Source organism: Oncorhynchus mykiss, chromosome 30, assembly GCF_013265735.2.
Source record: "Oncorhynchus mykiss isolate Arlee chromosome 30, USDA_OmykA_1.1, whole genome shotgun sequence".
NCBI classification, from domain to species: domain Eukaryota; kingdom Metazoa; phylum Chordata; class Actinopteri; order Salmoniformes; family Salmonidae; genus Oncorhynchus; species Oncorhynchus mykiss.
In genome coordinates, this window is record NC_050570.1 from 26,390,608 (window position 1) to 26,414,126 (window position 23,519).

Below are 23,519 nucleotides of genomic sequence, written 5' to 3' on the forward strand. Positions count from 1 at the left end.
CGTGTGAAACTACGCTCAGAACAACGCGATGCGGTGTGTGTGTGTGTACATACTTGTGGCAGAGCCCAGCAGATTTTTAGAACCCTTGTCCTCAGAGTGGAGGTAGCCAGGTGGGTAGTCTGTAGATAAAATAACCAGATTATTTCAAGGTGGAGAAAACATGATATTTTATAATAACAACATGACCAAGTATCACACGCACGGTGTACCTTCTTACCATAATCCTCATCAAGGTATTCCAGCCTCTCTGAGGGGTACTGGGAATCTGCGATCTCTTCGTATTCCTCCACCATACTGGTACCAAACACCCTATAAAACACACACATGGTTATATGAGACACACACACACACACACACACACACACACGGTTAAATGTATCATATACAGCTGAAAAGAGAGGAATTATGATTAGACGAACATGGACATGCGAGTTGACATGTTGAGATGACATGCTGTTCCCTATAGTGTTGTTTTTGTACATTAATCTATACATCTCACCCCACTAACCTTATCGACTGAGATAATGTAAACCTTAACATTTAGTTATTTTGTTTATCTACAGAGAGTAGCAGCATTTATGTGGATGTGAACGTTGGCCAAGTAAAAAAAAATAATTAAAAAAAATACAATAAATAAACGTGTTTTCTTTTAACAGCTCCTGTCCTGGTCTCCACTCCTTGAGAGCAGGACGCAGGGCGAACATAGGGGGAAGGTAGTGAGTGGGAGGAGGAGGTAAATCTGTAGTAGTAGTGTTTTTTACAGCCCCCTGACAGTCAACCCCCTGTTAAACTCACCCAAATGTTTTGTTAATGATTACTCCTTACCTGTCCACTAACCTGGCCTCAGCCCCTGTAGGGAATGGCAGGGAGTGTGGGTGATAGGAGGGTAAGGAGGAACTTAGTACATCCAACTCAGCAGAGGACAAAGGGCTACTGTACAGAGTTGAAATGATTGTACTATTATACAAGGTTGTTGTACTGCAACTGCAGGGTCTTTAACATCCGGCCTTCTCCTCTGCCATTGTTTACAGTGACCTGCACACCTCATATTCTCTGTAAGAGGGAGGGAGGCTGTGGGTTGAGAGCTCAGGGTCTCTGTTGGGTTCTGGTAGAGAGAGAGGGGAGAGGGTGATCTGAGGAGGGTCTCTGTTGGGTTCTGGTAGAGAGAGAGGGGAGAGGGTGATCTGAGGAGGGTCTCTGTTGGGTTCTGGTAGAGAAGGAGGAGAGAGGGTGATCTGAGGAGGGTCTCTGTTGGGTTCTGGCTGAGCTCCAGCTCCCCTACACAGCTTTAAGGAAGGAATGTCTCCATATAGAACAGAGTATGGAAGACTTACTGTAATACAGCCATCTAACCTCCTACACTGGGCACCTTAACTTACAGATAGACATGGACAAGAGCATGCTGCCAAGTCAGAGACAAAACGACAGAGCGGGATCGAAAAAGAGGCAGAGAGACACATATTTCCTGGAAATCCTATAGAGCACAGAGACCATTACTAGAAAGCTGCTCAGCTCGCAGTATATCTACTCACCGTGTTCTCTGAAATAACTGATTGATTTCACTGCACACTAGGGGCCACTAGGAGCTAACACTATTGAAGGCAGCAAGACAAAGGAGATGATCGTGGACTACAGGAAAAGGAGGGCCGAACAGGCCCCCATTAACATCGACGGGGCTGTAGTGGAGCGTGTCGAGAGTTTCTTGGTGTCCACATCACCAACAAACTATCATGGTTCAAACACACAAAGACAGTCGTGAAGAGGGCACGACAACACCTTTTGCCCCTCAGAAGATGGAAAATATTTGGCATGGGTCTCCAGATCCCCAATAGTTCTACAGCTGCACTATTGAGAGCATGCTGACAAGTTGCATCACCACAACTGCTCGGCATCTGACTAAGGTAATACAGAGGGTAGTGCGTATGGCCCAATACATCACTGGGGCCAAGCTTCCTGCCATCCAGGACCTATATACAAGGCATGTCAGAGAAAGGCCCCAAAAAATGGTCAAAGACTCCAGCCACCCTAGTCAGACTGTTCTCTCTGCTACCGCACGGCAAGCGGTACCGGAGCGCCAAGTCTAGGTCCAAAAGGCTCCTTAACAGTTTCTAACCCCAAGCTATAAGACTGCTGAACAATTAATCAAAAGGCCACCCGGACTATTTACATTGACCCAGACTATTTACATTTTCCCTGCTGTGTTCATTATATAGCACAGGAGGCTGCTGAGGGGGAGGCTGCTGATGTATTTTACACCATTCCACCTTTTCTGCACCAGCCATTACCACGAGCCCGTCCTCCCCAATTAAGGAGCCACCAACCTCCTGTGTTACATAGCCTTTTTGCTAAACAACACACCCGGAGGAAAACATTAGTTATTTCTCTTCTATTCAAGTCTAGCTGTTAAAAAATGTAATGACAGACTATCTCCTGGTCTCTCTCTCTATACAGTTGAAGTCGGAGGTTTACATACACTTAGGTCGGAGTCATGAAAACTTGCTTGTTTTCAGCCACTCCACAAATTTCTTGTTAACAAACTATAGTTTTGGCAAGTCGGTTAGGACATCTACTTTGTGCATGACAAGTAATTTTTCCAACAACTGTTTACAGACATATTATTTCACATATAATTCACTGTATCACAATTCCAGTGGGTCAGAAGATTACATACACTAAGTTGACTGTGCCTTTTAAACAGCTTGGAAAATTCCAGAAAATTATGTCATGGCTTTAGAAGCTTCTGATAGGCTAATTGAGTCAATTGGAGGTCTACCTGTGGATGTATTTCAAGGCCTACCTTCAATCTCAGTGCCTCTTTGCTTGACATCATGGGAAAATCAAAAGTAATCAGCAAAGACTTCAGAAAAGAAATTGTAGACCTCCACAAGTCTGGTTCATCCTTGGGAGCAATTTCCAAACGCCTGAAGGTACCAAGTTCATCTGTACAAACAATAGTACGCATGTATAAACACCATGGGACCACGCAGCCGTCATACCGCTCAGGAAGGAGCCTAGAGATGAACGTACTTTTGTGCAAAAAGTGCAAATCAATCCCAGAACAACAGCAAAGGACCTTGTGAAGATGCTGGAGGAAACAGGTACAAACATATCTATATCCACAGTAAAATGAGTCCTATATCGACATAACCTGAAAGGCCGCTCAGTAAGGAAGAAGCCACTGCTCCAAAACCGCCATAAAAAAGCCAGACTATGGTTTATAACTGCACATGGGACAAGATCGTACTTTTTGGAGGAATGTCATCTGGTCTGATGAAACAAAAATAGAACTGTTTGGCCATAATGACCATCGTTATGTTTGGAGGAAAAAGGGGGAGGCTTGCAAGCCGAAGAACACCATCCCAACCGTGAAGCACAGGGTTGACAGCATTTTCATGTTGTGGGGGTGCTATGCTACAGAATGGACTGGTGCACTTCACAAAATAGATAACATCATGAGGATGGAAAAGTATGTGGATATATTGAAGCAACATTTCAAGACATCAGTCAGGAAGTTAAAGCTTGGTCACAAACGGGTCTTCCAAATGGACAATGACACGAAGCATACTTCCAAAGTTGTGGCAAAAAAGTGACAACAAAGTCAAGGTATTGGAGTGGCCATCCCAAATCCCTGACCTCAATCCTACAGAAAATTTGTGGGCAGAACTGAAAAAGCGCGTGCGAGTGAGCAAGGAGGCCTACAAATCTGACTCAGATACACCAGCTCTGTCAGGAGGAATGGGCCAAAATTCACCCAACTTATTGTGGGAAGCTTGTGGAAGGCTACCCAAAACTTTTGAACCAATTTAAAGGCAATACTACCACACACTAATTGTGTGCATGTAAATTTCTGACCCACTGGGAATGTGATGAAAGAAATAAAATCTGAAATGAATAATTATATAATATTATTCTGACATTTCACATTCTTAAAATAAAGTGGTGATCCTAACTGACCGAAGACAGGGAATCTTGACTCAGATTAAATGTCCGGAATTGTGAAAAACAGAGTTTAATTGTATTTGGCTAAGGTGTATGTGAACTTCCGACTTTAACTGTATCTCTTACCTGATGAGGCTGAGGGGGCAGAAGTGTTCTGATCCGAAGTGGGAGATGAGCTCCACCTGCAGTCGAGGGGTGATGAAAGGGTTAAACCACATCGAACACACTCACACCGGGGTAATTAAACCACCCAAACCATCCCCACTTACGTTCTAGTCATCCAGTACATCTAAGATAAATCATTCTAGTCATCCAGTATGTCTGAGCTAAATCATTCTAGTCATCCAGTATGTCTGAGCTATAGTAAACCAAAATATAGACGCAACATGCAACAATTTCAAAGAGTACAGTTCATGAGGAAATCAGTCAATTTAAATAAATTCAATTGACTGAATTTATTTCAATTGGATTTGACATGACTGGGAATACTGATACGAATCCGTTGGTCAAAGATACCTTACAAAAACAATGGGCCTCAGGATCTCGTCAAGGTATTTCTATGCATTCAAATGACCATAGAAAAAACGCAATTGTGTTCGTTGTCTGTAGCTTACAGTATGTCATAACACAGTGCCCCATGGTGGCGGTGGGGTTAACAATGTTGACGTCAGCAAACCGCTCACCCACATGACATACACGTGGTCTGCAGTTGTGTGACCGGTTGTACGTACTGCCAAATTCTCTAAAACTGCGTTGGAGGAGGCTTATGGTAGAGAAATTAACTTTCAATTATCCGGCAACAGCTCTGGTGGACATTCCTGCAGTCAGCATGCCGATTGCACACTCCCTCAACTTGAGACATCTGTGTTGTGTGACAAAAACTGCACATTTTAGAGTGGCCTTTTATTGTCACCGGCACAAGGTGTACCTGTGTAATGATCATGCTATTTAATCAGTTTCTTGACATGCCACACCTGTCAGGTGGATGGATTATCTTTGCAAAGGAGAAATGCTTACCAATAGGGATGTAAACAAATATGTGCAGAGAATTTGAGAGAAATACGCTTTTTATGCGTCTGGAACATTTCTGGGACCTTTGATTTCAGCTCATGATACCAACACTTTACATGTTGCGTTTATATTTTTGTTTAGTGTAAATCTAGTCATCCAATACTAAGCTAAATCATTCAAGTCATCCAATACGTCTAAGCTAAATCAAATCTAAAGGTGATGTGGAATTTGCCAAGCTCTATTGTTAGTTTTAAAATGTGTCTTGGTCATGCATTACACCATCTGTACACTGCCACCAAAGCTCCCCATTGTCATGGTACACTATAACGCATCATAGTGCATTACAACCTCTAAAAGAGAAGAATGCCAACCTTTATGTACTTGATGAACATCTGATGCAAGAGGAAGAGGAGAGAGAAAAAAAGTGAGAGAAAAATCGGTAAAAAGGCTGATTCATGCCATTAGCAAGTCAAGCATCTGGCCATTTTTCTTCAGCATTTTATTTTTTGGACAACACAGTATTCACAGACTAAACGCTTGCTCTACAAGAGACTACAAGGCAAGGGCAAGGTAAGGTAAGGTATACAAAGCAATACAAGGTGCACATAGCATTACAAGGGAATAAGGTATTATAAGTATCCATAGCAGTAACTTTAGAGGAGTAGGGAAGAGGTAGACAGACAACCTAGACAGACATCAGGTTGATAACAGCTTCAGTTCCTATTGAAATTAAGACATCGATAACCCTAAGACCTTGTCACACAGTACTATGTGAAATCACAAAACAGTGGCATATTTAAAAAAACAAACAAACATACAATTAACCAAACATTACAAAAAAATGCACCCGCACGAAAAATAGTTATTTTAAACTTTACAGAAAAACTATGAAAATGCAATAACACTTAATGCGTTAGATAAGAGAAGATCGTGAGGGGGGGGGGGGGGGGGGGGGGGGGGGGGGGGGGTAGAGTTGAATGACTAGAATACAGTAAATACTTCCATACTATTTCTACTAAATTTATTACACATAAAAGTCGAAAAGGAAGCTGAAACACATCCTCAGAATATACATCACACACAGAAGCATGTTGATGACATGAGGAATCCCCCTGGGCATAGAACATAGAATACAAATGGTGTGTGTTGGTTGGTTCTTCTATCCTTGTGGGGAACTAAAATCCCCCAAGTCCCCACAAGGATAGTAAAACAAGAAATTCCCACATCCCCATGAGGACAAAGGCTGTTTAAGCTTAGGGCTTTGGTTTAAGGGTAGGGTTACAATTCAGGTTAGAATTACAGTTAGCGTAAGGGGTTAGTGGTTAGGTTTCGGGTTACATGTTAAGGTAAGGATTAGGTTTAGGGTTACATGTTAAGGTTAGGGTTATGGTAAGGATTACATTTAGGGGTTAGGGTTACATGTTAGGGTTATAGTAAGGATTAGGTTTAGGGGTTAGGGTTATAGTAAGGATTAGGTTTAGGGATTACGGTTATAGTAAGGATTAGGTTTAGGGATTACGGTTATGGTAAGGATTAGGTTTAGGGATATGTGTTAGGGTTATGGTAAGGATTAGGTTTAGGGATATGTGTTAGGGTTATGGTAAGGATTAGGTTTAGGGATATGTGTTAGGGTTATGGTAAGGATTAGGTTTAGGGATATGTGTTAGGGTTATGGTAAGGATCAGGTTTAGGGATATGTGTTAGGGTTATGGTAAGGATCAGGTTTAGGGATTCCGGTTATGTGTTAGGGTTATGGTAAGGATGAGGGTTGTGTGTTAAGGTTATGGTAAGGATTAGGGTTGTGTGTTAAGGTTATGGTAAGGATTAGGATTAGGGATTACGGTTGTGTTAGGGTTATGGTAAGGATTAGGATTAGGGATTACGGTTGTGTTAGGGTTATGGTAAGGATTAGGGTTATGTGTTAGGGTTATGGTAAGGATTAGGGTTATGTGTTAGGGTTATGGTAAGGATTAGGGTTGTGTTAGGGTTATGGTAAGGATTAGGGTTATGTGTTAGGGTTATGGTAAGGATTAGGGTTGTGTTAGGGTTATGGTAAGGATTAGGGTTATGTGTTAGGGTTATGGTAAGGATTAGGGTTATGTGTTAGGGTTATGGTAAGGATTAAGGTTATGTGTTAGGGTTATGGTAAGGATTAGGGTTGTGTTAGGGTTATGGTAAGGATTAGGGTCGTGTTAGGGTTATGGTAAGGATTAGGGTTATGTGTTAGGGTTATGGTAAGGATTAGGGTTATGTGTTAGGGTTATGGTAAGGATTAGGGTTGTGTTAGGGTTATGGTAAGGATTAGGGTTGTGTTAGGGTTATGGTAAGGATTAGGGTTGTGTGTTAGGGTTATGGTAAGGATTAGGGTTGTGTTAGGGTTATGGTAAGGATTAGGGTTATGTGTTAGGGTTATGGTAAGGATTAGGGTTGTGTTAGGGTTATGTGTTCGGGTTATGGTAAGGATTAGGGTTGTGTTAGGGTTATGGTAAGGATTAGGGTTGTGTGTTAGGGTTATGGTAAGGATTAGGGTTGTGTTAGGGTTATGGTAAGGATTAGGGAAAATAGGATTTTGAATGGAAATAAATGTTAGAAGAACATAAGGTGTGTGTGTGTATAAATGTCAGTGTGTACCTTGACATATTTGGCATAGAGCTGTTCGTCCAATGGGAAGCTCTGGACTGTGCGCTCATCACGGGCGTGGAACGTTCCCAACTTCACCCACTTGTTGGTGGGGTACCTGAGAGAGAGAGGGAGGGAGAGGGGCGGTCAAAGGGGGGCGTGTCCTGAGGAAAACCGGAAAGGGGCTACCTAGTCAGTTGCACAACTGAATGCATTCAACCGAAATGGGACTTTCACATTTTTCAGGGTGTGTGCATACCTGTCACTGATGGAGACCAGGAAGTCTTTTGGTGTGGAGGAGAAGAGTTCAAAGTTAGCGATGTCCAACTGTTTCACCTGGATGGGCTCACACAGCTCTATTACAAACCTAGAGAGAGGCAGAGAGAGAGAAGGTGGGGGAGAGAGAGTTAGAAGAGGCAAATTAATGTGAGAACTTTCAGCTCTGTCAAATATCCTCATCTCCCCTTGACATCTGCCTGGGCAGACGGTTGGCAGTTGGGGTCACACGTGCTGAGCTGACAAGGGGACTAGTGTATGTGTATGCTTCTGGGGAAAACAGCAGTGCACTGAGCCACGTTGTCGCCCTGCAGCTTCAGAGAGCAGACAGGACCGGGGGGGGGGGGGGGGGGGGGGGGGGAATCAAAAAGAAAGGAGAGGGCAGACAACTGTTCAGAAAATTAGAATGTAGGTGTGTGCGTGTCTCTCACCAAATCTTGTTGCTGCAGGGGTTCAGCATGTACAGGTCCATATTCTCCATGAGGATAGCTGAGGTACTCTGGAACCGGGGAACGAGAGAGAGCATGACATGGCAAATATGAGTCAATGGAATGACTGTTTGTGTCCTCCAAGCGCAAGACTTCAAAGTTGTGTGCGCGTGCGAGTGTGTTACCTTAGCCTCTGTATTAGCTGACAGCATCTTAGCGCCACACTCCACAGAAGCATAGTTGTTTTTGAAGTTCTTCTGCACCTTCTTCACAGGGGGGATGCCACTGGAGGAGGTATGGAGGGAGAGAGCTGGAAGTGAAAGAAAGGGGGGTTAGGAGGTGGATGTTTGTGTGCGCACGCTTAAGGGAACTCATTCATTTGATTTCTTTAGCTAGGATGGTCCACTCAGTAGCAATTGCCACTGTTTTCCAGGGAGTCCCAGGAAAACTGGGTCATCTTAATGTGGAGAACACAATCATTCAGTCGTTTAATCAGTAGCCTAGTCTGATTCCTATAATCTATAGTCACTATATCAGCAGCCTAGTCTGATTCCTATAATCTATAGTCACTATATCAGCAGCCTAGTCTGATTCCTATAATCTATAGTCACTATATCAGCAGCCTAGTCTGATTCCTATAATCTATAGTCACTATATCAGCAGCCTAGTCTGATTCCTATAATCTATAGTCACTATATCAGCAGCCTAGTCTGATTCCTATAATCTATAGTTGTTTAATCAGTAGCCTAGTCTGATTCCTATAATCTATAGTCACTATATCAGCAGCCTAGTCTGATTCCTATAATCTATAGTCACTATATCAGCAGCCTAGTCTGATTCCTATAATCTATAGTTGTTTAATCAGTAGCCTTGTCTGATTCCTATAATCTAGTTGCTATATCAGCAGCCTAGTCTGATTCCTATAATCTATAGTCACTATAGCAGCAGCCTAGTCTGATTCCTATAATCTAGTTGCTATATCAGCAGCCTAGTCTGATTCCTATAATCTATAGTCGTTTAATCAGTTGCCTAGTCTGATTCCTATAATCTATAGTCACTATATCAGCAGCCTAGTCTGATTCCTATAATCTATAGTCGTTTAATCAGTTGCCTAGTCTGATTCCTATAATCTATAGTCACTATATCAGCAGCCTAGTCTGATTCCTATAATCTATAGTCGTTTAATCAGTAGCCTAGTCTGATTCCTATAATCTATAGTCACTATATCAGCAGCCTAGTCTGATTCCTATAATCTATAGTCGTTTAATCAGTAGCCTTGTCTGATTCCTATAATCTAGTTGCTATATCAGCAGCCTAGTCTGATTCCTATAATCTAGTTGCTATATCAGCAGCCTTGTCTGATTCCTATAATCTATAGTCGTTTAATCAGCAGCCTAGTCTGATTCCTATAATCTATAGTCACTATATCAGTAGCCTAGTCTGATTCCTATAATCTATAGTCACTATATCAGTAGCCTAGTCTGATTCCTATAATCTATAGTCACTATATCAGCAGCCTAGTCTGATTCCTATAATCTATAGTCACTATATCAGCAGCCTAGTCTGATTCCTATAATCTATAGTCACTATATCAGTAGCCTAGTCTGATTCCTATAATCTATAGTCACTATATCAGTAGCCTAGTCTGATTCCTATAATCTATAGTCACTATATCAGCAGCCTAGTCTGATTCCTATAATCTATAGTCACTATATCAGCAGCCTAGTCTGATTCCTATAATCTATAGTCACTATATCAGCAGCCTAGTCTGATTCCTATAATCTATAGTCGTTTAATCAGTTGCCTAGTCTGATTCCTATAATCTAGTCACTATATCAGCAGCCTAGTCTGATTCCTATAATCTATAGTCACTATATCAGCAGCCTAGTCTGATTCCTATAATCTATAGTTGTTTAATCAGTTGCCTAGTCTGATTCCTATAATCTATAGTCACTATATCAGCAGCCTAGTCTGATTCCTATAATCTATAGTCACTATATCAGCAGCCTAGTCTGATTCCTATAATCTATAGTTGTTTAATCAGTTGCCTAGTCTGATTCCTATAATCTATAGTCACTATATCAGCAGCCTAGTCTGATTCCTATAATCTATAGTCACTATATCAGCAGCCTAGTCTGATTCCTATAATCTAGTCACTATATCAGCAGCCTAGTCTGATTCCTATAATCTATAGTCACTATATCAGCAGCCTAGTCTGATTCCTATAATCTATAGTCACTATATCAGCAGCCTAGTCTGATTCCTATAATCTATAGTCACTATATCAGCAGCCTAGTCTGATTCCTATAATCTATAGTTGTTTAATCAGTAGCCTTGTCTGATTCCTATAATCTAGTTGCTATATCAGCAGCCTAGTCTGATTCCTATAATCTATAGTCGTTTAATCAGTTGCCTAGTCTGATTCCTATAATCTATAGTCACTATATCAGTAGCCTAGTCTGATTCCTATAATCTATAGTCACTATATCAGCAGCCTAGTCTGATTCCTATAATCTATAGTCGTTTAATCAGTAGCCTTGTCTGATTCCTATAATCTAGTTGCTATATCAGTAGCCTAGTCTGATTCCTATAATCTATAGTCACTATATCAGCAGCCTAGTCTGATTCCTATAATCTATAGTTGTTTAATCAGTAGCCTAGTCTGATTCCTATAATCTATAGTCACTATATCAGCAGCCTAGTCTGATTCCTATAATCTATAGTCGTTTAATCAGTTGCCTAGTCTGATTCCTATAATCTATAGTCACTATATCAGTAGCCTAGTCTGATTCCTATAATCTATAGTCACTATATCAGCAGCCTAGTCTGATTCCTATAATCTATAGTCGTTTAATCAGTAGCCTTGTCTGATTCCTATAATCTAGTTGCTATATCAGTAGCCTAGTCTGATTCCTATAATCTATAGTCACTATATCAGCAGCCTAGTCTGATTCCTATAATCTATAGTTGTTTAATCAGTAGCCTAGTCTGATTCCTATAATCTATAGTCACTATATCAGCAGCCTAGTCTGATTCCTATAATCTATAGTCACTATATCAGCAGCCTAGTCTGATTCCTATAATCTATAGTCGTTTAATCAGTAGCCTTGTCTGATTCCTATAATCTATAGTCACTATATCAGCAGCCTAGTCTGATTCCTATAATCTATAGTCACTATATCAGCAGCCTAGTCTGATTCCTATAATCTATAGTCACTATATCAGCAGCCTAGTCTGATTCCTATAATCTATAGTCACTATATCAGCAGCCTAGTCTGATTCCTATAATCTATAGTCACTATATCAGCAGCCTAGTCTGATTCCTATAATCTATAGTTGTTTAATCAGTAGCCTAGTCTGATTCCTATAATCTATAGTCACTATATCAGCAGCCTAGTCTGATTCCTATAATCTATAGTCACTATATCAGCAGCCTAGTCTGATTCCTATAATCTATAGTCGTTTAATCAGTAGCCTTGTCTGATTCCTATAATCTAGTCACTATATCAGCAGCCTAGTCTGATTCCTATAATCTATAGTCACTATATCAGCAGCCTAGTCTGATTCCTATAATCTATAGTCACTATATCAGCAGCCTAGTCTGATTCCTATAATCTATAGTCACTATATCAGCAGCCTAGTCTGATTCCTATAATCTATAGTTGTTTAATCAGTAGCCTTGTCTGATTCCTATAATCTAGTTGCTATATCAGTAGCCTAGTCTGATTCCTATAATCTAGTCGCTATATCAGTAGCCTAGTCTGATTCCTATAATCTAGTCGCTATATCAGTAGCCTAGTCTGATTCCTGTACTCTATAGTTGCTATTGGTTATCAGTGTGCAGGCCAGGCTGAGACGGTGTGTTGTAAACCACCTTAAAATGCATTTTTTTTCTCCAGAAAATAAAAAAACAAGGATGCAGGCATGTTACATGCACAGGTATGCACACACTCCACGACCCGCGCACACACAAGTTAGCATTAACGCGGGACAGAGCAGGTTGTGTACACAGGGGCCCTTTGGGACTGACATCTGGAACGGAGGCATTCATTAATATTTGACCAAATACACCCTTTTCAAATATCAATAATTTAAACATGACAGTTCAGTCAGTGTTTTCTTGTGTTTATGAGGAAAACTCCAGGTGAAACCACTAATTATACTATTCAGAACTCATCTTGGATCATGTGCCATCGTCACCCTCTCTGTCCAAAAATGTGAAGGTTGTTTGGATGGGTTTCTGGGCTAGGGAAATGTTCCCCCATCTGTCTGTCTGATGGTGAAGCTGAGGACAGAAGATCTACACAAGGTCCAGTTTCTAGCTCGGTGACTAATAAAACAATGGGTTAACTCACTCTGCCATGCTGTCTATGACCTAACAGTGTGTGGGTGCCCATGCGTGTAATCTGGGAGCATGTGTGTGTGTGAGTGCACGTGGCGTGCTAAGGCGTGTGTTGAGTTTGAGAGTGTAAGTGTGAGAGTGTAACTCATGGATGTCTGTGTGTGTCTGTGTGTCCTTCTGCTCCTGTAGACTGGGCCATTAGTGATGGTGGAAAAAGAGTGCTGCCTAAGAGGACAGAGAGAGTGAGAGATTACGCAACACACACGCTGCAATACCCATAATTCCCTCAGTCAGAGAGAGAAGGGAGAGAGGGAAGAGATGCAAGAACGAAAGGCAAAGGAGAGAAACAGAGAGAGGGAAGGAGGAAGATGGAGGGAAGTGAGATAGGAAAGGGGAGGAGGGACTTGGAAAGGAGGACAGAGATTTCCATGCAAGGCCTCTGCACTCATTTGTCTGACAAATTACTGTATCGAAACAGCATCCCTTCTTCACAGTAACTGAGCTTCTCCTGATTACGATGTTAATGAGGGAAACATGTCCCTGTGTGTTTCTTACTCTTCTCCTTCTCTACTTCCATGACTTGTTTCTTCCACTCGTCGAATGTTGGGATGTCTTCCTTACTGGGCACTGAGGGGTCAGTCTCCTTACCACTGGCATCCACTACCTCATCCACTGCCTTGTCAGGTATAGAGACACACATGTTACACAGACATGTTATACACAGACACACACACACAGTGAGCTGTAATTGATATACATTATTCCTTTATAAAGACCCCAGAACAGTCAACAAAGCCAATCCAGTTGAGCTGTGTGTCTGCAGCCAATCCGGTTGGAAAAGGCTTGGACAGGGCTTCCCTCATTCTCTCACCCCCCCCCCCCCCCCCCCCCCCCCCCCCCCCCTCCCTACAGTAAGAGAAAGTCAGAGGGTTCATTAATTGAATTAAACATTAATGAAACAACTCGGAGGACTGGCAGCCAAGCCATGTGTAGCCCCAGTCCTCAATGTTCATACGCAAACCTCTACACTCCTCATTACACTTACAGTCAGTGGCAGAAATAACAGTCAATTCTCTATAACATTACCAGCGTGGGGACTAGGTTGTGGGACTCCCTCTCACCTGCTGGTCTTGTTCTGTGTCTTGGTGCCTGTAGGATGTGTTTCCCCCCTGGTCCAGCTCTGGTAGGCCCTGGTCTGGGTCTTCTGGGCTGAGAGACACCTGGACATCAGCATCAGAACCTGGAGCGTCCTGACTGTGACCCTGTTCTGACTGGCTCTCTACAGAGTCATCATCACCACTATGGAAAGAGGAGAGGGAGAGAGAAAGACGGAGAGGGAGGGGATGAAGGGAGAAAAACAACATTTAATGCACAGTCTGGATGCACGCAAACAAAATATTTTCTTTCAATAACATTCCTTCCATTCATGTTCCATGCCATCAACAGTGTGTTTGTCCGTAATGAACAACACAGCAGAAAAGAAGCAAAAAAGAAAACAAAATAAAAGATGAAAAGGAGAACAAGGCCACCGGTCGTTGTTTGAGTTTAGCGGAGAGGAGTGTCTGGCATCCGATTGGTTACCTGCATGGTTGTTTACCTGTTTCTGCTTTCTGATTGGTTCAATTCAAACTCTGTACTCACCTCGTGGGCGGGCTGCCAAAAGGAGGGGTTTGGGTTGCCAGGTTGTGGGGAATCATCCCACACTGAGAGCCAGAGAAATCAGAGAAAACATTGCCCTCTAGAGAGGAATTAGATCCAGCACTGGCAACCTCTAAAGAGGGATCGGCTTCAGCACTGGCAACTTCTACAGGGGAATCCTCTACCGCGGGATGAGATCTGGCAACCTCTATTGAACTGAGGGAAAGAAAGGACATGCCATTTATGGAAGAGCCCCTAGGAGGGAGGAAGAGGGAGATAGAGGACAGATGGGGTGGGGAGGAGAGAAGGAGAAAGAGAGGGATGGGGGAGAGAGAGAAAAGGGGATGAGGTTGGAGGGGGGGGTGTCTTCGGAATGGTAAGCCTCCTCGAGTCCAGGCTGTGGTGAGTCAAATGTTCATTGTAAAAGGCAAGTGTCCACATCTCGGCAGCCATTTTGAGTAGGTCCTACAAAGAGCGCTAAACTAGCCAGTAAACCCCATGGCAGAACCATCCAAGGATCCAATGACACCTGATCTGATCAGGTCTGGCAATCCCCATCTGTCCAGAGGTCCAGTTTAGCAGACAACCAACATGTCCACTTATTCCCACCAAGTCCAGTCCAAGTTTTAGTCCAGGTTCAGATAGGTTTATTGACGAAGGAACCAGTGCAAAGTTAACTGCAGGTTTACAGCAGTAAACGGTGTATAGAAAGGGGCAGCGGGGGCCCCCAAGATTGAGGCGGGGAAAAAAGTCAAGTCAATAAGAAAAATAGCAACATACGAAAAATGTGAAGTAAAAATGTAAAACAAAAAAACAATGAATGCAGCTGAAAGGGAAGACCAGTTAGATAACTGGATCTTTCACAGTGGTAGACTGAATGACGCCTCTTACGATAAATACTTTATTGAGCCCAAGGACAAAAATGGTCTTGGACACATAATTCTGCTGTATAAACAGACATAACGTCTCATACACATCATGCGTACAATACACAGTTCTCATCTTACCTGGATGGGGCTGGAGCAGGGATGTAAGAGGTTGAGGTAGGTGTGTGTTGGGGGTCTTCTGTAGAGGGGGCTGGGCTGGGTTCTGCCGGTGCATCACTGGGGGTCTCGACTGGGCCTGTGTGGTCTGTGGAGGCCGGTCCCTGGGCTGGGTCGTCGCTGAGCGGTGGGATGGAGGGGGATGAGGGAGCCTGGTTCTGGAGGGGAGTGGGTTGTGTATCGGGCTCTGGGTCTGTGTGGATGTGTGTGTTGTGTGAGTGAGGCTCAGCAGCAGCAGCAGGGGGTTCAGGATCCAGGTGTGGTTCTGGGGCAGGCCAGACCACCACAGGCTCCTTCTGATTCACAGTCTGGAAAACACACACCTATTCAATTCTCATTGCACGTGTGTGTGTGTGTGTGTGTGTGTGTGTGTGTGTGTCTCTGTTACCTGTTCAGTGTTGGGTGTGTTGGGCTCCTCTAGTGTAGCCCTCTTTGTCTCCAGTTCCACGTCGTAGGTGTGTGTGTGTGTCCTCGACGACGACTCCTCCTAGGGAACAGTCACACACACCGTTAGAACACATGTGCGCACGCACGCACGCACACACACACACACACACGGAAGAGGATGTTTGAGGTGCACAGAAAGTAGACTAGCCTGTTACACCTGTTAGGTTCTATATAAACAGTAAAACTCATGGACGACTATGAAGAGCTCAAACCAAGTTTATTCACCCACTGGGTCAAACAGCTGAAAATGACAAAGACCAGCACAAGTATTTATACCCTCCTTTAGGCAGTCTCCTCCTTGCACCCCTAAACACTACATATTTGTCGCTAGGCAGGAAGTTAAGTGATAAACTGTTCCCTCACCTTCCTCTGACCAGACCTTGGCGCACGCTAATCCACAGCTAACCAACCGTATCACTGGCCGCAACCAAGTGATTGCCTTCTCCCTTACTTAGTAACTTTCTAGGTCTATACTTCTTATCAAACCGCCAGTCAGCCCACCATATACATTCCTCATGCATGTAACTATTAACGTCTGGCGTAGAAAGTACTTCAAACTACAACCCAACACTCCGTAAGACATGACAGAGAATGATAGAGTCTGAGGAACACCAGAAACACGGGAATCAGCATCTCGGGTTGAGAAACAGTAAGTTACTTTGTTATACTGAGGGACAGAACAAGAGACTGTTCTATAAATGGACTGACAGTATGTCTGATTGCTATGGACACACAGACACACACACACACACACACACACACACACACACACAGTAGACCAGCTCACAGTAGACCAGCTCACAGACAATGGAGGACTACATTAGGGTTAACACAGCAGCCCTCCTCCCCCCTCTCCCTCAGATTGCCAGTTCTGAGCTGTGTGGATATGGGCTAAAACACTAGTGATTAGTCTTAAAGTGGCTAATGCTGTGAAGAGAAACACTGCGTGAGGAATAGTGGAGCATAGTGGGGTCTGGGGGAAAGTCTATTGCACAATAACAACTAATGGTAAGTCTTACAGCTATCTCACCTTGTGGTCAGTCCTGTGGTGCTGCTCATGATGATGCTCTGGGAGGCTGCTTTCACCACTAGACACACCTGGAGCTGACGAGCTGTGCTCTGAACAACACACATTATGACTGGGGTACCTGGAACACACAGAGAGAGAGAAACGCAGTCAGAAACACACATTATGACTGGGGTACCTGGAACACACACACACAGAGAGAGACGCAGTCAGAAACACACATTACGACTGCGGTACCTGTGGCTCAACATATGAACATGATCTCACGTGTCACAAGTGTCCTGTGTTTACAAGCCAGGTTCATCATTGTTGTTACTACGCATCAGTGGACTTGACCTGTGGGCCCAGTGAGGGGTAAAGGCTGAGGTGATGTGGTGGGAGACGAGGAAGGGTCCCCGGCGGTTTGTGTGTGTAGGGACCAATGGATATGGGGCTTCCTGAATATGTTCACTTTTTAAAAATCAGTATTTAACATTTGAATGTTTGTTACATAATGAATACTTTCTCCCGGCCTGTTTGAAGACCAGTATGGATCTAAACAACAACTGGATGCTGCAAAACCTGCTCTGAAACCTGAGAGCTTCTGCTTGACCACTCAAACATCAATGTCAGGTCAGAGCTGGACACACACACACACACACACACGTTAACACCCTGTCAACTGGCAAGTCTATAGGGTTTCACTCAAACCCACACAGCATATAATATCATTATGTAGAACATAGGTCTGTAATTTCACTATTTATCCTGACCTAGACTGATGAACGAATCATTGATCAACCTTTGATACAGAACACAATGCATCCAAGCCTCCAGTCCCGCTGGGGTTGCAATGAGGGCCTATTCATATAGCGGCAACATCTTGTACCTGCATACACCCAGCCCTCCCAGATCTATCATCCATCGGTAGAGAGATGCGATGTGGGTAATGTGAGAGGCAGCCTACACCGATCCAGACCAAAATATGAACCCTGCGGTGGACGTAGCCATGGCTTTGAACAATGTATACATCCAAATGTCACATACACGAGAGAGAAAGGTAGATGTGCGACCAGGGGGTGGGGGTATACTGTAAGTTAAGTTGACAGGCCTATAAGTAGGCAAAACATCATGTATTTTCACGATTTCGGTGACATCATGAAAATCGATGAATGGTTTTTGTCTCTCAAGACGTACCAAATCAAGAGATGGGATCTATATCATGTGCGGTTCAGATCATAGGGTCGTTCAGGAGGCATGTATACGTCTAAAAAGGACCCATAACAGACACTTTCATCATGATTTTCTAGAAAATGGTGTGTGATACAAAATGTAAAAATAACTGAAAACATTCTTCCTCACAATTAAGTTGCGATGTGAGAATTGCTAGAACAACCTGAGATACCAAAACCATTTTCCACTTCCGCTGCCGTGGAACCGCCCAAGAGGATCTGAGAAGTATGAGTAATAAATGGCACAAATTCCACCTAGCCAATCGGGGGTTGATTTGGAATTGGGCTTCTCCCACTTTATTCAAACCCAACGACTAGTGAAATACCACACGAGGTAACATCACCATGAGGGGGCTAGTAGTGGGTAGAAGGTCACCTTACAAACCCATTGAACTGTAGGCTCTGCCATATACCCTGACGTAGCCTTTAGCCATACAGCGAATAGACTTCTACACCTAGCTACATAGGCCTATAGTTCAGGGTACACCTCGTGACTAAACAGACTTCTGCCACGGTAAAGATAGAGGTGAAGGCAGGAGTGTCTGTCACAACATGTCTGAGGAACCCCTGGACAGGAACCACAGAGATGATTGACAGTTCTGTTTACCACTGGCTTTCTGTGTAGTGGGTGTTGTACTAGCTCCTAGACTAGAGCCTGATCCTCCAAAACAGCAAACGACACTAGTGTGGGCAAGGCTCTTCTCTACACAATGTGTGAATGATAGTGTTGAAAACAGTTCAGTTTGACAGGGAGGCTGACGACTACGGAGGAGGCCAGGTGTGCATAAAGACAGGGATTACCAGCTTTTAGTCTGGTTGTGGGGACACCGGTCTGTCCGCACTGCACCCCCCCAATTACTTCAAAACTCCTCCTATATTTTGCATGCTACAGGAGTGAGAAACACTTCTGTGAATACAAAGTAGGAAGTTATGACCCAGTTAGAAACTGCCCTACCTGTCCCCTTCTGTAACACTACTTGTAAAGAGAGCCGAGTGTTGACACATGAAAAAAGAGCCGAGTGTCGGTGCACATTCCTACTCTTAGAGAAAGAAAAGGAAGTAACCTTTGCTTGAAGGAGCAGCTTTGGGGAGGAATGTATGTGACCTAGTTCTGTTAGTTATATAATGAGTGGAGGGGGGGAGGAACAGGCAGGGAAAGAGTTGCCCCTAGATGCTGATCTAGGGTTAGTTTTGCATTTTCCCCCACTAATGGTTACGTTTAGGATTGGGGAGGGAAACATCCTGTATCTAGGGGAAACTACACCCCTGAGCAGGGAAAGTGACAGACCAGAGATGGGAGAGGAATGAGAGAAGAGCCCAGAGAGGGGCAGCGAGAGGAGAAAAGAGATGTCTGTTCCTGTAGTCCGTCAATGTCAGTAAAGAGGGAAGAGCCTCAAGCATTACACTGACTCAGCGCTTCTTCTAGCCTACTTCCGCCATCTCTTTTCTTCCCCCTCTCCATGCGTTTTCTACTCTTCACAACAGGCAGATGTAAACCTTACCACATCTCATACAGACAGAGCTTATTGTGGAGAGACACACAGCGGGGTCTGGAACTACTACAGAACTGATCTGAGACTACAGGGCAGGTAATATGGTGACCAGCTCCCACTAGGAACCGGTTCAGTTCTTCCAGTTCAGTGCAGATGAAGGAGAGGAGCCGGAACAGGAAGCTACTTTAGACTATTGAGACGCTATAAGAGTTGATTTGGGATTGGACCCTGATAAACTCCGGGCCCCTAGTGTCACATTGGGACAAAAGACAGACACATCGTTCAGAGGGTTTGGCATCATGGTTGAGCAGACTCACTGCCTGTGACTCACTGCAGATAATCTGATCCGCTCGCCTCGATGCACGGAGCATGTCTGGCTAACAAATATTCTCCTGTTCGCTCTCCCTCTCTTTCCGTCTGCCTAATACACACACAAAACACCAGTTAAGGCTATGGTTATGGCCGGGCCAAATCCCCTGACATTTCCTGTTAGGTTTAGAGCCACACAAAAGGGCCAAAGGGAGAGACAGTAGTTCAGGACCTAGCCAACAGACTGCACTGAAAACACAGCGACACCAAAGCCAGTGTTCACCATAACAATAGAGATAGGATGTGGAGGGAGGCTGAATGGAGGGCTACATCGTCCTGCTTTAAGATAACAATCCCTGGCTTATTTGACCTGTCCTTACCCGGACTTTCACACCCAACACCAGCACCACATTTTGTCTGGACTCGATGTTTCCTTTATGAATACTGACGATACCTTTATTCCCAGTTCTGAATTGAATGATAAACCTGCCAGCGTGTCTGATGAAGGTATACAACCACTGCACTGACTTTCCTCCCTCCTTTGGTCTGTCTACACACACAGAAACAAACCTCACATAAGCACAGGTGTCCAAACTCAGACAGATCTTTGGTAGCCAGTAACTAACTCAGGTGCTACTGACAGTGATGCAAGGCAGTCCCAGTAGCCTGCTGTAGCTCGGTGCAGGTCCTGCGTTGCCTAACTAGCTGCGCACTAAACACGGTCATCTGATAGCCCCCAGGTGGTGAGGGTAGGCAACAACATCTCCTCCCCGCTGATCCTCAACACTGGGGCCCCACAAGGGTGCGTTCTGAGCCCTCTCCTGTACTCCCTGTTCACCCACGACTGCGTGGCCACGCACGCCTCCAACTCAATCATTAAGTTTGCGGACGACACAACAGTGGTAGGCTTGATTACCAACAACGACGAGACGGCCTACAGGGAGGAGGTGAGGGCCCTCGGAGTGTGGTGTCAGGAAAATAACCTCACACTCAACGTCAACAAAACTAAGGAGATGATTGTGGACTTCAGGAAACAGCAGAGGGAACACCCCCCTATCCACATCGATGGAACAGTAGTGGAGAGGGTAGCAAGTTTTAAGTTCCTCGGCACACACATCACAGACAAACTGAATTGGTCCACTCACACAGACAGCATTGTGAAGAAGGCGCAGCAGCGCCTCTTCAACCTCAGGAGGCTGAAGAAATTTGGCTTGACACCAAAAGCACTCACAAACTTCTACAGATGCACAATCGAGAGCATCCTGGCGGGCTGTATCACCGCCTGGTACGGCAACTGCTCCGCCCTCAACCGCAAGGCTCTCCAGAGGGTAGTGAGGTCTGCACAACGCATCACCGGGGGCAAACTACCTGCCCTCCAGGACACCTATACCACCCGATGTCACAGGAAGGCCATAAAGATCATCAAGGACATCAACCACCCGAGCCACTGCCTGTTCACCCCGCTATCATCCAGAAGGCGAGGTCAGTACAGGTGCATCAAAGATGGGACCGAGAGACTGAAAAACAGCTTCTATCTCAAGGCCATCAGACTGTTAAACAGCCACCACTAACATTGAGTGGCTGCTGCCAACACACTGACACTGACTCAACTCCAGCCACTTTAATAATGGGAATTGATGGGAAATGATGTAAATATATCACTAGCCACTTTAAACAATGCTACCTTATATAATGTTACTTACCCTACATTATTCATCTCATATGCATACGTATATACTGTACTCTATATCATCGACTGCATCCTTATGTAATACATGTATCACTAGCCACTTTAAACTATGCCACTTTGTTTACATACTCACCTCATGTATATACTGTACTCGATACCATCTACTGTATCTTGCCTATGCTGCTCTGTACCATCACTCATTCATATATCCTTATGTACATATTCTTTATCCCCTTGCACTGTGTACAAGACAGTAGTTTTGGAATTGTTAGTTAGATTACTTGTTATTACTGCATTGTCGGAACTAGAAGCACAAGCATTTCGCTACAATCGCATTAACATCTGCTAATCATGTGTATGTGACAAATAAAATTTGATTTGATTTGAATTAAGAGTGTTAAAATGACCCACAGCTAACTATAGCATGTCAGGACCACACCTTTCTACTCACAGCTAACCTCATTACTACTGATACAACCACTCCTATTCTCATTTGATAGTGTCAGCAGAGAAAGAGAGTGAGCAAGAGAGAGAGAGAGAACAGGGACTCACCAGTTAGCAGGTAGATGGAGAAGGTGGCGAGAAGCCAATATAACAGGGAAGGAGAGGAGGGAGAATAGATCATCCACTAGCTGGCAGTGAGGCAGTTGGCAGAAAACAGTGTTGCTGTTATTTCACGTTGTGGATGAAGTACATCATGGAGACTGACGGACTGAGGTCGCTGGGTGGATGGTAACACTTTTTGGCTTGTAATGGGTTGGGTTATGATGCTGCTGTAAGAGTTTTAAATGGCTAATTGGTTTTAGTTAACAGAAGAACCAGAACAGCAGCAGCAGAACCATTCAGCCTCCAGAGCACTTGACGTCCAGGGCTCTAAAGCACAACCATTCTGATGGCATATGCTCTCAAATGGTTTTTCTTTATGTTGCGGATTGGGATGGTCGCATTTATCATTGTTAAACCATGTCGCGGGCTGTTCTAAAACTATTCACGGGCCATAAACCACTAGTTTAACACCTTGTTCAGTCACGTGCGTTACCTCATTACATAGCTAGCCAACAAAGTGCTACATTTAACAGTAGGCTATATCCAAACATTCTGGGGGCACAGAATGAGAGGAAAAGGGACAGCTTCTTCAGGACATCAATGATCATAGCAATGAATGAATGGCAGATCTCCTGCATGTCATCATCTCAAACGTGACGTTCTTAAAAAGAGACCGTGTACGATGTTCAATGTAACGCATCTCAATCAGGCCTCCAGTGTTGGGTCTGGAGCATAAAGTCCCAAGCTCTGCTGGTCGGCTACTACGTAGAAACCTAGCCGTGTCAAAAACTCTTACAGCCAATTTCACCATGGTCCGTTGCTAGTTACAGCCACTAACACCATCATCCTTAGCAATATTTTGGCGCGCTTCAAATTCTTCCGGCTTCCTGCACCATCGGGAGTTTTCATAGGAATATGTGGATGACGTCAACACTATCACTACCTACTGGTTTTAATGTCTATGATATCAATAAGGAAATAGTGCTTTTACATCATGTAGAAACTTACATTTTCCACAAATGACTGTCATTATATTCCAATGACAGTTATTTGTATCAACATTTTAGCTTTTTATAATAAATAAACATATTTAAAGGGTTACACACTTGTTTCTAGGGCACATGTGCTTCAGAAGTATCTATAATTCATTTAGGCTACATCTCATACACTAAAAATAAAAACTCTGGTGCTCATAAATGTAACGTTGTGCTAACTTTTTAAAGTTGGGCGCACCGTCGCTACAAATAATTAGACATCTAGTTCTGCCATTGTTAGCTAACATTTATCTGAATACCATATTAGAGAAAGACAGTTACTAAAATTGGAAGTCATACAAGAACAGCATTCATACTGAATAGCACAGTTATTAGCCCGAGGACTGAAGGCTGATGCCATTTGAAATGGTTCTGTTAATAGAACAATGTGCGTGTGGCCCTGAGGTTGGAGAGGAGTCTTGTGATGCCGGCAGTTGGATCTCAGATTAGAGATGGTGGAATCTCT

General features: G+C 43.8%; 1 protein-coding gene across 6 annotated transcripts in view; it reads right to left on the reverse strand.

Annotated features, from left to right (window-relative positions):
* The window catches only part of LOC110521628 (SUN domain-containing ossification factor), a 68,742-nt gene that overhangs the window by 14,283 nt on the left and 30,940 nt on the right, over positions 1-23,519 (reverse strand). For 2 of the 6 annotated variants that reach the window (XM_036969392.1, XM_036969391.1), the window contains exons 2-15: positions 16,774-16,891; positions 15,685-15,783; positions 15,261-15,619; positions 14,257-14,508; positions 13,737-13,914; positions 13,171-13,291; positions 8,459-8,583; positions 8,277-8,344; positions 7,829-7,936; positions 7,582-7,687; positions 5,322-5,342; positions 4,066-4,121; positions 218-309; positions 54-119 (exon numbers count right to left, since the gene is read on the reverse strand). In XM_036969392.1, the coding sequence (XP_036825287.1) occupies positions 54-119; positions 218-309; positions 4,066-4,121; positions 5,322-5,342; positions 7,582-7,687; positions 7,829-7,936; positions 8,277-8,344; positions 8,459-8,583; positions 13,171-13,291; positions 13,737-13,914; positions 14,257-14,508; positions 15,261-15,619; positions 15,685-15,783; positions 16,774-16,891 (1,769 nt within the window). The remainder of the gene's footprint in view (positions 1-53; positions 120-217; positions 310-4,065; positions 4,122-5,321; positions 5,343-7,581; positions 7,688-7,828; positions 7,937-8,276; positions 8,345-8,458; positions 8,584-13,170; positions 13,292-13,736; positions 13,915-14,256; positions 14,509-15,260; positions 15,620-15,684; positions 15,784-16,773; positions 16,892-23,519) is intronic. The other 4 variants (XM_036969395.1, XM_036969393.1, XM_036969394.1 and 1 more) reach the window with 4 other exon arrangements.